Consider the following 15,744-nt stretch of genomic DNA (forward strand, 5'->3'; position numbering starts at 1 on the left):
ATGTGATGTGGTGAGTGCTGGGAAATGTGTAAGCCTGACAATTCACAGACCTGTACCCTTGGTGCAAATAATACATTACATGTTAATAAAAATAATGAATTAAAAAAAGTAAGAAAAATTAAAAAAAAGTTTAGAGCTATAATGAAGTCATTCATAATCAGAAGACATGTAAAATGCTTATGTTTTGTCATCTTGCATTGTAAAATCTTTTAGGTTGGTCTCTGTGAAACATGGGTAATGTTCCTACAACCTAAACATAATCTCATAAAATATTTTGTTGCACTTGAAGTAAAAGAAGAGAACAGTTCTTCAACTTTGAGATCCTGTAACTGCAGTTAGTAATTTCCACTGGCTCCTGTTCCTTTTTCTTAATTTTCTATTAAAATTCTAGGAGAGAATTAAAAAAAGGGATCTAATCTTTATTCTAAAGAGTAATAAATCAAGTTTGGGAAAATAATAATGCAAGTAATTTTACATATACATAAAGCAAATTATGGAAAAAAAAAAGTAAGGATTTGGTAGCTAAGTAATAATGGCTTTCTGGAGTGAATCTGGACAGCTTTAGGCGATAAAGAGATGAAATCATGAAATAGGGACAACACAAGGATAATATACAGAAGCAAGAGTAACTGAGCTGATGAACACAGTGCTTGTTAGAAATATGTATGCAGGGCGTCTGGGTGGCTCAGTGGTTAAGCCTCTGCCTTCGGCTCAGGTCATGATCTCAGGGTCCTGGGATTGAGTCCCACATTGGGCTCTCTGCTCAGTGGAGAGCCCGTTTCCTTCTCTCTCTCTCTCTGCCTACTTGTGATCTCTGTCAAATAAATAAATAAATAAATAAAATCTTCTTAAAAAAAAAAAAAAAGAATATGTATGCAGGTGACAGACATCAAACAAAGGTTAGAAGTAGTATGAAGTATGCACAAGGCAAGAAAGATACTTGTTGGAAAGAAAAAGATCATGGGAAGTTATTATGGTTGTGTACATATGCCAAATATTTGTATCAAGTTTTAGGTAGTTTATGGCACTATGGTTCTTTTGGGGAAAAGTATATTATTAAAAAGTTCATCTATATGGTATCTGTCTTTACAATTCCTACTGGTGCATTGTAGTTTATGGCATTATGGTTCTTTTTGGGAAAAGTAAATTATTAAAAAGTTCATCTACATGGTATCTGTCTTTACAATTCCTACTGGTGCATCGTTCTGTCCTGAATCAAAAGCTGACTTTGCAGCATATTTTATGGTAGGGTTTATATGTATTTTTCTTTTTCACTCTAATGATAAAATGCCATTCTGTTATCAGCTACTATTATCACAAAAATGTTTATCACCTTATTTGCTTTGAATTCCTTCACATCCATTGCTTCTTGATGTTTAAATTGACTGCTATTAGTAATAGGGATGATGGGGATGGCATAAGTAGGTTTCATTGGCTGTCTCTGTGCCATAACCTCGGACACGATCTCTCCATTGTAGTCACCCAAATTATACCTGAAATTATAAAAAAGAAAGCTGCAAAAGTTAAAGTTAATTCTGTAAATTCTTAGGACTTTCAACACCTAACTGAGATGTGATTATAAACACCAAGTATACTTAAGGTAAGATTAAACTCTGACAATTTGCTGAATGCTTATTAAAAATAAAGATTACAGGGGCACCTGGGTGGCTCAGTGGCTTAAGCCACTGCCTTCGGCTCAGGTCATGATCTCAGGGTCCTGGGATCGAGTCCCGCATTGGGCTCTCTGCTCAGCAGGGAGCCTGCTTCCCTCTCTCTCTCTCTCTGCCTGCCTCTCCGTCTACTTGTGATCTCTCTCTGTCAAATAAATAAAAATCTTAAAAAAAAAAATTAAAAAAAAAGATTACATAATCTTTTGTTTTGTTCTGTTTAGTTTTTGGCTTATAGCTTTATATTTGCACCATAAATAGATGACTCTGGGAAAAAACAAAGGTTCGAATTTTAACTTAGCAATTTTGGTGAAAGATTTGGTGGAGATGCTGAAATTAATGCCTAAAATGGTGCTGAGGAACTTTCTGGTAATTTGAATTATTTGTGCCCTAAAACTAATTTCTCTAAAATGAATTATGAGAAACTTAATAGTGGTTTTCTTCGGAGATACTGACTAGGAAACAGGGGAGTGAGGCTTGAAATTTTCACTGTGTACATTGACAAATGGATGAATGTTAAGACAATGGGACTTTCCTCCTCCCCTCTTTTTACTTCTGTTGAAAATCCCAGCAGGTGTTAAAAAAAAAAAATCAGTACCATCTAGAAAGTAAATTAAAAACTTTAGAATTGACAAATGTCCTCTCCCTCCCAGCCCTGCTCTTAACTCAAATGAAGACAAAAGAATAAGATTATACCTGCCATATTTTAATTTTACTGAACCCAATCAATTTTAATGAAAATAAAGAGAAACACATGTAAAATTATCCAAAGTGTATCATATCACACATATAAGTCTCCACTTATTATTAAAGGAAGGTATTTTCTAGGGTTAATTGCTTAAGTACCATACCCTAATACACAAAATGCTAATGGTACCATACTTCCTGACCATATTAAAGTATACTTTACCTCTTTTCCATAATTTCCAGTGTTAAGTGCAATAGTTCCCTTTTACTCTTTTCTCTTCTTTTTATCATCTCTAGAATAGTAACAGCCCGACTCAGATCTCGACGCAGTTTAAGCATTTTTTCATAAGAGGCTTCATCATTCTTGCGATTCTGCAAATATGAAGTTGCTTTTTGTCAATAGCATTTCCAACTAGTGGCATTCTGAACACAGCTACTAATATATAAGAATACATATATTTGTATGGCTGGTTAGAATTTAAAGACAATGAAAGGGAATATGGACCACCAGCAAATCAGTTTTATATGTGATTTTTAAAGAGTTTAACATTAAAATTTATCATTGATAGCTGTGCAATGAATCCTAAGGTCGATTCATTTTAAATTAATACTTCTCTCATTATTTTGTATAGAGAGTGTATTTAAATATAAATTAAAATACAACCTTCCAATACAGAGATATTCATAAGTATAAATAATTTTTCTTACATCAAAAAAAAAAATTACAAAAACTTACTTTTCGAGTCTGCATTTTTTCAGTACGTCTTCTAAAAGCCACATAAGGATCATTTGTGCTGGAACCATCTCGCTTTTCTTGTTTTACTGATGGGATAAGAGATGGCCCCCGACAGTTTTTTCTCTTTTTAATCCAGTATTCATAAACTTCTCTAATTAATTCATCGTCTTCTTTTAGCAGCAGCTTGGCTTCCTGCAGACTGACTGGCTAAATGTAAAATCATTATGTCATTTTCATATAAGGTTCAAAAGTACTTCAAACTTTAATGACAATAATCAAAATAACAACTGTATCAACAATAGCAAACATGGAGTGCCTTATACATGTCAGTCACTGACACTTTATATACATTGGTTTAGTTAATTTTCACGTTTCATGTTTATCATCTCTATTTTACAGAAGGGAAAACTGAGGCAGAGAGCCTTTTTTTTTCAGACTTATTACTCAAGATTATACAGGTTAGTACTGGGCAGCAATGGGATGTGAATTCATGATTGTTGATTCCAGCGTCTGCTCACTTATCCTAACCCCACATTATCCTGTTACCATATATATGGAAACACATACTTATATATACAGTGAAGTTGTACCTGTTGACCACTGCCTTTTTCTAGACGGTCAATCATCTCCTCAAATTGCAATGGGCAGATGTCCATTTTCTTTTTCAGTTTATTCACAAATACTTCATCTTCAGAATCCAAATCATAATCAGGCTGTTCAGCATCCAAACTAAAAGCTGACAGAAGAAACCATAAGCAATCATTTACTATGTGAATCCACTGACAAAAAACCTCTCAACAGATGTCTGGATAAAAACAAAATCTAGACTTTCTAAAGAAAGAAGAAAGTTATGTTTCCCACATTTAAAGTTACTGTTAATAAAGACATAGAGTCATAAAAGACAATGGATGAGACCCCTTCTCCCATCACAAAAACAAATAAACTAGAAGCTCATTATTAAGAACTTAAGAGATTATTAAATATACTGGATTCAGCTATATGAATAATTGATAGCTAAAAATTATAAAATATCAGCGATTTCATATGGTTTGATATAATATAAAAGATCTTTAAATAAATTTGTTTCTAGAATATTTAAATCCCACTTAACAGATTATATAACTACTTTACTAAATGCTTAGGGAATGGTATTTAAAGCTGAAGTGTTAGAAGCCACTGCCAATAACAGTAATAGCTATCTCTCAATGCGTGCACTTCTGTTAAGAGGGCTTGTTTTTGCATGACAATCACTGTCATGGTGACAGAAATGTGATGTATTTCTTATATTTGTTAAGATTTGAAAAAAAGGCCAAGAACCACTGCTCTAAACTGTATTATCAAATGCCAATTATATATCAAAATTAAACTAGGCTAACAATATGTAAACTATTAAACAGCTTGATATCAAAATGTCTCACACCTTTCCCTAATACCTTTTAACTTCCCATCACCTCAGAATCCAAATCCTTAGCATTGTATGAGGACTTTTTTGACTTCATCTCTCCAGTCTCATCAGTACTCTATGAGGCAGTAGTATCAAATTTCATATATTTCTTTTCTTTTCTTTTTTTTAAGTAATTTCTACACCAGCATGGGGCTTGAACTCACAACCCCGAGGATCAAGAGCCATGTGCCCTACCAACTGCGCCAGTCAGGCACCCCTCAAATTTCACCTATTACATACAGCATGCTATTTATTTCATGTCTTTAGGCCTTTACATTGGCTGTTTTCTGCCTGCCCACCTAGCAAATGACTGCAAATAGCCTGACTTCAAGTCCGGTGGAATTCCTTCCCGACTGCCTCCATTAGGAAGTGGTTCCCAGCCACTTTTATCTTTCATTGATGCTATGAACCCTCTCCCAGAAAAAGACTGTGTGAACATGTAACATTCTACATAAATTACAAGGCATTCAAATATCCCTAAAAACAGTGGCACCAAGGTTAAATATTCCTATTGTAGATCAATGCCCTTCTTTTGTACTAGTTTCTACACATACTTTATATTCTACTTGATAAATATTAGAATATGAGGGAGCTCCTTGAGAAGAGGCACTGTGACTTATTTATCTCTGCAAAGAGAGTAAACATGTTCATCTTGTATGCCAACTCTGTTTGTAGTACTCTACTGAAAAGCATTCTGATACTGCCTCTTAAAATGGGGGGAAAAAGCCCTCAAAAAATATGCACTCATCCATTAGTGATATTTGTGATAGGTACAAAAGGGGACCCTTTGGCTACCTCAAACCTGCCCTCGCTGCTTTGAGTTTAATAAGGTATCTGGCCTATAGGAATCCAATAAATATTTGTGGAATTGAACATATTATATCATTGTTCATTTTCTACTTTGACCTACATTACACTTCTGTAATATTACTAATTAAAATATTTAGATTCCTTCATGAAAATCTGTGTATGTTAACACCTCCATACCCATGTTTCTTACACCCATAGGCCCTCCAATGACTTTCATGATCTGTTTTTTCTGTTATTGCAGTGTAAACAGAGCTTCTGCAGATCCTAAAGTAGATTAAATACTGTTTGTAAAATCAAAACACTTGTTTTTTTGGGTCCCTAACGAAAACAATTCATAGCTGCATTGTTCAACAGAGTAACCATTAGCTAATTTAAATCAATTAAATTAAAATTTTAGTACCTCAGTCACATTAGCCACACTTCAATATTAAATAGCTACATGTGGCTAGTGCTGTACCAGAAAGCACAAATTATAAAATATTTCTATCATCATTTAAAGTTCTATTAAACAGTGGTGATCCTGACAACCCAGAAAGCCAAACCGAGATGGACCAACTAGCACTGTTCTGCTTCTTAAGGGCATATTTTATATATGTTTAGGGCCTTATTTATATATTACTTGGCATTTTCCACTATAAATTTTTTCAGATCAAATTTTACTACAAAACTTAATTATTTACAAAACAAACTAACCTAATATCACCTTATCTGACATATATTATATCACGAATGACAAGTCACATCCAACATACTGGAGAAGGCAATCAAGACTGGAAAGGAAGATCCCTAGGTTAGGGAGCTCAGTGTCTTTTCTAAGGAAAGTTAACAAGTACCTGAGGGTCAGACTGCTCTTACCTCTACAAGAAGCTTTCCTTTTACAGATGTGCAAACACATGAAAGATCTTAAAATATGAGAACCAAATCTTGTTTAGACATAAGAATACTAAAGCCCCAGAAAAATGCTAACATGTAAAATTCACTTTAGGATTTCATTTGACCAAAAAAACCAGAGCCAATGATGAAAGTATAATTTAGCTTCAGCCCAACCTGCCCCTTCCAAATGACAGCTCAAATGCAGCTGATAAAGATGTAACATAGCTATCATCGTCCTAGAATGAGGAGAATCTTCAAATTTTCTGGGTCATGTTACTGAGTGTGTTCAAAGTAGAAAACAGGGTCTACAGAGAAATAGGCAAATGGATTGCATTTTATAATTAAGTTCTGTCAATAAAAATGTGACCTAGCTAGCCAATAATTGTTTAAGAACAGGAGCTATAATATAGAAGCTAACTCTTTTAAAAATATTTTGATAGGGATAAACCCAGATATGTGTATGGTTAAACAAAATACATAGAGGAGAATGTATCTCCTCCATGCATGGAGGAGAAAATACAGTAGAAAATAATTCCAAGCAAAAAGAACACAATAGTATATACATCTAAGTTGACTGTTTTTATTATTTTTATTTATTTATTTGAGAGAGAGAGAGAACACAAGCAGGGGAACAGCATAGGTAGAGAGAAAGAGAAGCAGGCTCCCTGCTGAGCACAGAGCCCGATCAATCCCAGAAGCCTGGGAGCATGACCTGAGCTGAAGGCAAATGCTGAACCATCTAGGCCCCCCATTTAGGAGCCCCTAAACTGATCATTTTTAAAGGAGATAGAATATTACGTAACACAGTCCTTGCCCTTATGCTTAGAGCCAAGTAGCACAGATGAAATGTATATAAATATTTATGGAACAAATGCCATATGTAGCTGTATGTAGCTCAGACTCAGTATGTATGTCTATAACACCAACAGTGGAAGGATATTTGGGCCCTGAAATGGCACAAATTGTGAATTAGAAACAGAATGTAATCCCTGGGACATTTCCATAGCCTTTCTTTGTCTTTCAAGACACTGATGTTTTGAAGAATATAGCCCTCTCCTCAGAACATTATTATTATTCCCATTATGATTAGACTATACATTCTTAGATGGTATACTGCATACTCAACTTTCTTAGACCTTCTCATGGTATCACAACCAGAGGCACACAAGGTTCATCTGTTCCTCATAAGTGATGATAATCTTCTTTACCAGTCGAGAAATTACCCAATTGTTTCACTGCATAACTACTGTTTGTTCCCCCCTCCTTGTAACTGATGAACATTTGGTAGGAAGAGCTTAAGATCATGCAAATATCCTGTTCCTCATCAAAATTTCCTCTTATATTGAGAACACACTGATGATTCTTACACGATTCCATCTTGGTCACAATAATTGCAAAAATGATCTTCCAATTCCAGTAATCTCTTCACATTGTACCACTCAGCTTTTGGCTTTGTACTACAGAAGCAGCATGAGATTACTCTTCACCATTTTTATTATCAGTATGGACTCCTGAATTCCTACATTTTTCAATGCTTTACAATTCATTATTATGTTTAATTATTCCATTGCTTAAATTGTCCCAGAACCAGCCAGAGGAAGAAATTCCTATATCCTTGTGATATGCCCGTCATTTTATTTTTTAATGGTTAATTTCTGACATAATAGGAAATTCCAGGTTCATCACCCCTCCCTGACCACCCAGGTTTATCTTGCACCTTCCCTTCCAGCATCCTGGAATAAGCCATTACACCAAATTATTGGTCCTATTTAATGGAAAATGGATTAAGGAAGAGGTGCTAGGTGTGCTCATTGCTACTGAATAATCTTGCTTCTTGGCCCTTCCAGTGGACAGAGCTACAAATGTGTGTGTGTGTGTATCTCCACACACAGGCATATATACATATATAAGTGTACATCAAGATTACCCTTTTTAAAAAGGCTTCCTTTCAGGATTAACAGGAGAGCCTTGAAACCCAAATGCAAAAAGCAGGGGGTGAAAAAATTACTCCTGTCTATGTTCATCAGTTCAGAACTGTTTTGTCCTTTCTTCCAGTATAAATAGGAAAGAAGTCCTATCTGTATAATCTAGAAGCCTTACAGATCAGCAGCAAAAGAGAAACAACATTACATGATCCTTGGGATCAGGAGATGCAGAGTGCCAAGCACTCAGTGAAATAGCTTACAAGTACCCAAACTCTGGAACTAAAGAAGGGGATAATGGTTATAATACCAGTTTCTTTCTTCAAAACTCTGACTGGATAAAAGGAAGTAAATTATGATCTCTTCCCTAAGTCTCGAAGTCAGTTGAAGATAAGGACTGAGTTGAACTTTTCCAAACTAATGTTCAATGAAGTGTTAATAGAGAACATGTAACAAATAAAACTGAAAAATGCTGGGTTAAAATTCGTGTTTTTTTTTGCCACAAGACTTCTAGAGCCTATAAATATAAATGTCATAAATATGATAAAATGCCTTATGCCGGGCAGGTAAGGGAATAAAATATGCAATCATTCTCAAACATGTTTGACCATTGCTTTTTTCTTAGAGAATAGTAATTATCACATTTTTAAAAACTACCATGGAGAGTTTGTATAACATTAGCTTAAGAGATTTACACAATAGAAATTTGGGAAACTAAAATAAACCAGTCCATATATATAATTCAGGTAACATATCCTTTGTAAGTAATTCACTAGACCACCTGGCAGACAAAATTCAATTTTAACTTTGCAGAAATCTATACTCTAATAATTTTTTATTTATTGTAGTATATTAAAAGCCAATACCAACTTCTAAAGAATTAACATAAATTACACAATTTCTTCTAGAAAACAGAATAAGAGGACACTTTCCAACCTGTTTTATGGGGCCACTATCACTGATACTAAAACCAAATAATACAGAACATGCACATATGCACACACACAAGTACATAGCCAAACAATCTCTCATGAACCTAGATGCAAAATTCAATAAAATAAAACAAATAAAATCCAATAAAATCCTTCCCAACAAGGTATAAAAAACAAAACAATAAACCCACTACAGTCAGTGAAATTTATTCCAGGTATGTGAGGCTAGTTCTGAAAATCAACCAGTATAATTTAACATATCAACGGGCTAAAGAAGAAAAATCACATGATGTTATCCATTGATGTAAAAAAAGTATTTGACAAAATTGATCACTGATTCATGATAACTCTCAGTACACTAAGAATAAAAAACCCAATCTATAAACCAGATCTCAGCAAAAAAAACCCTTTTGCTCTGTGAAAGACTCTGTTAAGAGGATGAAAAGACACATTATACACTGGGAGAAAAGATTTCCACATCACATATATGACAATCTCATAAAAAGCAAGGGAATAGAACCCAGAACCCAGAAATGGATATATAATGATGAAAGACTTAACTATTTCCTTTTAAGATCAGGAACAAGGCAAAGATGTTTGTTCTCACCACTTATATTTTAACACTGTACTAAAGTTTTAGCCACTATAGTAATAGAAGAAAGAGAAATTAAAGACAAACTGAAAAGGAAAAACAAAACTGTATTTATTTGCAGACTTCACCATGACTGTCTACTTGAAAAAAACCCAAAGAATCTGCAAACATATTCTAGAGCTAATAAGCAATTCAGTTAAGGCCATAGGACATAAGATAAATAATTTCACCTGCATTTCTGTATACTGACAATGAACAAGTGGAAACCAAAATAAAAAATGCAACACCACTTTCAATTGCTCCAAAGAAAATAAAACACTCAGTTATAAATCTAAAGAAACATAGTCAGAATATATATGATGAAAATTATAAAGTGTTAATGAAAGAAATCAAAGAAGACCTAAATACTTGCAGCGTCATACTGTGGTTATGGACTGAAAACTCAACATAGTAAAGATGTCAATTCCCCTAAAGTGATCTATAGGTTTAATCTAATTCTTATCAAGTATCAGCAAGTTTCTCTGTAGACACAGACAAGTTTATTGTAATATTTATATGGAAAGGCTCTAGAATACCCAAGACAAATTTGAAAGAGAAAAATAAAGAAGGAATGACTCTCCCTGATATTAAGAGTTATTAATATAAGTTGCAGTAATCAAAACAGTGGTATTATCTTGGAATAAACAGAAGTCAAGGGAATAGAACACAGAACCCAGAAATGGATCCATATCAATATGCCTAACTGATTTCTGGCCAAGAAGCAAAAGCAAATAGTGAAGGAGGGATGGCTGTTTTAATAAATAATGCTGGATCAACTGCACATCCAGAGGTGAAAACCAAAACCAAACCTAAAACAAAAACACCCCTGACCTAAACCTCACACACTTGATCAAAACTGATCATACATTTAAACGTGAAACTGTAAACTTCTAGAACAGAACACAGGAGAAACTCAGACCCAGGGAACGGCAGAGTTCTTAACAAAATCATGATCTGTAAGAGGAAAACTGATTAAACTTGATCTCATCAAAATGAAAAGCTTTTTTCTCTGTAACAAACTCTATTAAGAGAATGAAAAGACAAACTATATAATGAGAGAAAATATTTCCAAATTACATGTATGACAAAGACTTTATGTCTAGAATATATAAATAAAAGAATCCTAAAACTCAATTGTTAAAATAATCTAATTAGAAAATGGGCAAACATATGCACAATCATTTCACAGATGGCAAATAAACTCATGAAAATATATGTAACGTATTAGCCATTTAGAGAAATACAAATTTAAAGTATAATGAGATATCACTGTATACCTACTAGAATGGCTAAAGTAGAAAAGTGATAACCCCAAATGCCAATAATAATACAGAAGGAGAAAATGGATCACACACACACTACTCGAGAATATTTAACACTGCACAGATACTCTCAGAAATACTATGGAAGTTCTTGTCAAACTAAAAATGGACCCAGCACCTAAACTTGAAGGTATTTATTCCACGAGTAAAAACTTACAGTCACACAAAAACTTGCAGATAAATGTTCATAGCAGCTTTACTTGTAATAGTCAAAACCTAGAAACTATTGAGCTGTTTCACTGGGTCAATGATTAAACAAACGTATTATGGAGTACTACTCACCAAGAAGAAGAAGTGATCTATATTACATGAAACAAGTTGGACTGATACCAAGGATATTACGCTAAGTGAAAAAAAGCCAATCTCAAAAGGAAATACACTGCCTGATTCTGTTTATGTTATAATCATGAACTGATGTAACTGTAGAAATGGAGAACATATTCGTGGTTGCCAGGGTCTAGGTTTGGCTATGAAGGAGTTAACAACATGGAATTTGGTGGCAATGGTACAGCTGAGTTACCTTGATTGAGGTATACAAAGCTATATATACTGTCCTGTGAATTTACAATTATTTAAAACAAAATATTAAAAGAAACTCAATGGTAGTTAATACTAATTAGCAGACTATCTTGATTAATATTCCAATGTATATATCTTTCCAGAGACAACATACTTCAAATTTGTACTAATTACTTTTCTCCCCAAATAAACTAGAATTCTGCTGCCATTTTATTGCTGTTATTTGATTACTAATTTAATAATAATTTTATTATCTATATACTATTATTTATAATAATATATAATTTAATAATAATTTGATTAATATTGGTCAAATTTGTTTAAGATGTCTGTGTCTATGTCCTATATGTAATTAAACATGTGCGTGGGGAAGAAAGCACATGCCACTTTATTTTAGTTCACTTCAAAGTAACCTTTAGTAAATTAGAAAAAATATTTTCTTCGAAATGAAATCAATCAATTAAGGTGCAAGTTAGAATTAAAGAGAAAAAAACATGAAGTTAAAAATAGCAAATGCCGGGGCACCTGGGTGGTTCAGTGGGTTAAGCTGCTGCCTTCAGTTCAGGTCATGATCTCAGGGTCCTGGGATGGAGCCCCGCATCGGCCTCTCTGCTCAGCAGGGAGCCTGCTTCCCTCTCTCTCTGCCTGCCTCTCTGTCTACTTGGGATCTCTCTCTGTCAAATAAATAAATAAAATCTTAAAAAAAAAAATAGCAAATGCCAATATATTTTTGGATTTTCGTATTTAAAAAATAGTAAAATAAATATTTAGAATCCATGACAGAAACTAGATCATATGGAGGAAAGGTTAAATGAGAAAAGTAGTTAAGTAGTTTTAAATAATTTTTTTTTTTAAAGATTTTATTTATTTATTTGACAGAGATCACAAATAGGCAGAGAGGAGGAAGCAGCCTCCCTGCTGAGCAGAGACCGATGGGGGGGGGGGGGGGCAGGACCCTGGGATCATGACCTGAGGCGAAGGCAGAGGCTTTAACCCACTGAGCCACCCAGGCACCCCAGTTTTAAATAATTTCTAAAAACAGCACACATTTACATGGTCTTGAAAAAAGTTTAGACAGGTCACTGGAAAACCCTCTTCATTAGAAAGGTCAACAACACTGACCTTTGTCAGTGTCCCAATTTACCTTAGTAAACTTTTTAACGACTGAGCCACCTAGGTGCCTCTTACCTTAGTAAACTTTCAACTATGTTTTAAAGTTGTCAACTACTTGGGGACTGAGTAAATGAAATATACTCTCTGAAGTTTATAAGATCTCAGTTATTTACCATCAGATGTGATAACCATGGAAGGATTAATGCTAATGAAGAACTCATCATTACCAAGTGAAACCAGTTACCACCTAGAACACGAAAAGCTAGTAGGATCACAGATCAGAGGTTGGCAAACTATTGGTTCATGGGCCAATACTGGGTTGCCATCTGTTTTTTCTCAATAAAATTTTCCTGAAACACAGCCATGCCCATTTGTTTACTTACTGTCAACTGCTGATTTTGCCTTTCTTTCAACAGTACAGCTGAAGACCTGTGACAGACTGAATGACCCAAAAAGGCTAAGATAAACATTGTCCCTTTTTAGAAAAAGTTTGCTGATTGGCGACTTTTACTAAGATGTTCTTTAAGGCTACTCATATCACTATTTTTTTTCTTTTTCTTTTTCTCCTTTCCTTCCTTCCTTCTTTTCTTTCTTTTTAAAAGCTTTTGTTTATCTGACAGAGGGAGAGAGAGAGTAAGAAGGAACACAAGCCGGTGGAGTGGAAGAGGGAAAGCAGGCTTCCGGCTGAGCAGGGAACCTAACGTAGAACTTCATCCCAGGACCCTGAGATCATGACATGAGCCAAAGGCAGATGCTTAATGACTGAGCCACCCAGGAGCCCCTATTATTTCTGAATAGTAAGAAAACCATTTCTACATCTCAGGTATACTCTTTATCCTATTTGTCTAAAGTAGTATAAGATCACATGTTGAGATGAAACCAAAAACTTAGGATAAAAATGCCATCTCTTTTGTCAGGCAGAAATCTCAATTTTAAAAGTTGAAAATGGGCACCAAAGATGGCCTTGAACAGGTAAAAATGTGTCAAGAGTTAAGCAGAAAATAGCTATAGAAAATGTAATAATTAAAAGAGTCATTACTTACGCTGTATGTGAATGAGCTGCTTTGGCATCTTAAATTCCCCAGGATATATAGACTCATAGTAAGCAATATTACTTTCTGCTTCTGGGACTGGTATGACCATATTATCCCTCTTCTCGCCATACACCTGCTGTGCTGAAATAGCCCGCTGAAGATGGTGTTCCTAGAAACAGGAAGAAATAGATAAGTTTATATATTCAAAAAATAGTGAACAGAATGTATAGCTTTATTAAGATGTTTTTGTTCATATGTTTTAAAACCAGAAGGATTTTAGTAGCCTTGAGAGAATGCTAACAATACAATTAGTGGTAAGCACATTTTAAGCAGAATTAAGGTTTTGTTAGATATACCACATACTTCCTCAATTTAGGAAATGTACTATACTGAAATTGAGTTAAATTATATTAAAGATTCCAAAAAACTAACTAAACTGTTACTTTGAGTTTGCATTTTACAGATGAGATTCAAAGAAAAAGGGTTAAAACATTTACATTTGTATGAAGAAAGCAGGCCATGATGATTAAAAAAAAATTATTCTAATCTCCTTTACACAGAATGCTCCATAAATCTGGAAAGCACTTTCATATAAACCAACTAATACGATCTTTTCAAAGGAGGGCAGAGTATCCCTTCCATTTTTATTTGATGAAACGGATACATTCAAATCTGGTCTTTTGTCTCAATAACCCCTTATGAATTTCCAGAGCCTAGTATAGGGGTCAAATGCATAGGCTTCAGAGTCTGTGACTCCTGGAAAGACACTTTAGTCTTCTAAATCTGTTTTCTATAGAATGAGAAAAATAATCTACTTTATAGTGCTGGTTGGAGATTTAAGTAAGATAAATGTGCAAAAAATGTTTAGTATAATGCCTGCTGTATAACAGGAACTCAAGTAAACTCTGGTTTAGTCACCACACAGAAAGATTTTAGCCATTTGTGGTACCACCAGCTGCCATAAAAATATCTGTTCTCAGTCAGCCCTATCATCACTGAATTTTGGTAAACACTTCATAAAATTTAAACTAGCTTTTAGAAAATATATAAAATATAAGTTCAGAGATGAAAAATATTCCAATGGTATGAAAACAGAAAATTCCAGTTCTCACAAGTACCCTGTTTTAATTAAAAATATATATTCATATAGGATTTAAAAGTCATAAAGAATTCTACCATGCAACATACAGAGCTTTACCACTAGGGCTTTGGTTCACTAGCTAGATCCTGGAGATCCTTCTATACGGACACTTCTACAACTTTTGCAGCAGCTGCCCTCTATATGGATGTACCATAATTTATTTAACCAGACACTAATTAATTGGAAAAAATCCCCTGGAGACAACCTATGTGCCTGTTCTTCTCCCTGAATGCTACAAAAATCATACCTGTACTATTATATACAAAACATCTTTGTGGATTTGTAAAAACATCTGCAGGACAACTACAAAAAAGTCCTCAAAGGGCATATGAGGTTCCAACAACATACACTATCATTCCTTGTAATATCTTTTTTTTTTTTTTTCAAAGATTTGAGAGAAAGAGAAAGCATGAGCACACGAGTGGGAGGGACAGAGTGAGTGAATCTCCAGCAGATTCGGCACTGAGCATGGACCCTGCATGGGGCTCAATCTCATAACCCTAAGATCAAACCTGAGCCAAAACCAAGAGCTGAATGTTTAACCAACTGCACCACCCAGGCGCCTGTCCTTGTAGTATCTTCTTAAAGACTCTTTTAAATTTTAAAATCACCCATCTTGTCATTTTAGGTTAATTTTTTTTTATAATGATGACTTTTTTCTTAAATGTTGCTGCTGTTTGCTCATTTTCAAAAGAACTACTTTTCTTCTTCAACATTTAAATATATCATCTCCTTTTTAATATTAAGGAAATTAGCCCCCTGTAATAAATTTTCCAAATATCTTCCTGAAGTGTGACTTCTCATTTTGTTTATTTTTTCCATGCAAAAAAGTTCTATTAGTCACATTTATCTTTTCCCTTGTGATTTTGTCATGCTTAATAACAGGTATAAATTGTACAGTCACAAACTAGGG

General features: G+C 34.3%; 1 protein-coding gene across 3 annotated transcripts in view; it reads right to left on the reverse strand.

The window, feature by feature from the left end:
* Nucleotides 1–15,744, reverse strand: part of EPC1 (enhancer of polycomb homolog 1) — an 89,582-nt gene that overhangs the window by 13,829 nt on the left and 60,009 nt on the right. For all 3 annotated transcript variants that reach the window (XM_059404369.1, XM_059404368.1, XM_059404370.1), the window contains exons 2-6: nt 13,700–13,859; nt 3,681–3,826; nt 3,091–3,297; nt 2,578–2,726; nt 1,334–1,493 (exon numbers count right to left, since the gene is read on the reverse strand). In XM_059404369.1, coding sequence (XP_059260352.1) covers nt 1,334–1,493; nt 2,578–2,726; nt 3,091–3,297; nt 3,681–3,826; nt 13,700–13,859 — 822 coding nt within the window. The remainder of the gene's footprint in view (nt 1–1,333; nt 1,494–2,577; nt 2,727–3,090; nt 3,298–3,680; nt 3,827–13,699; nt 13,860–15,744) is intronic.

This window comes from Mustela nigripes, chromosome 6 (genome assembly GCF_022355385.1).
Source record: "Mustela nigripes isolate SB6536 chromosome 6, MUSNIG.SB6536, whole genome shotgun sequence".
Lineage (NCBI taxonomy): Eukaryota > Metazoa > Chordata > Mammalia > Carnivora > Mustelidae > Mustela > Mustela nigripes.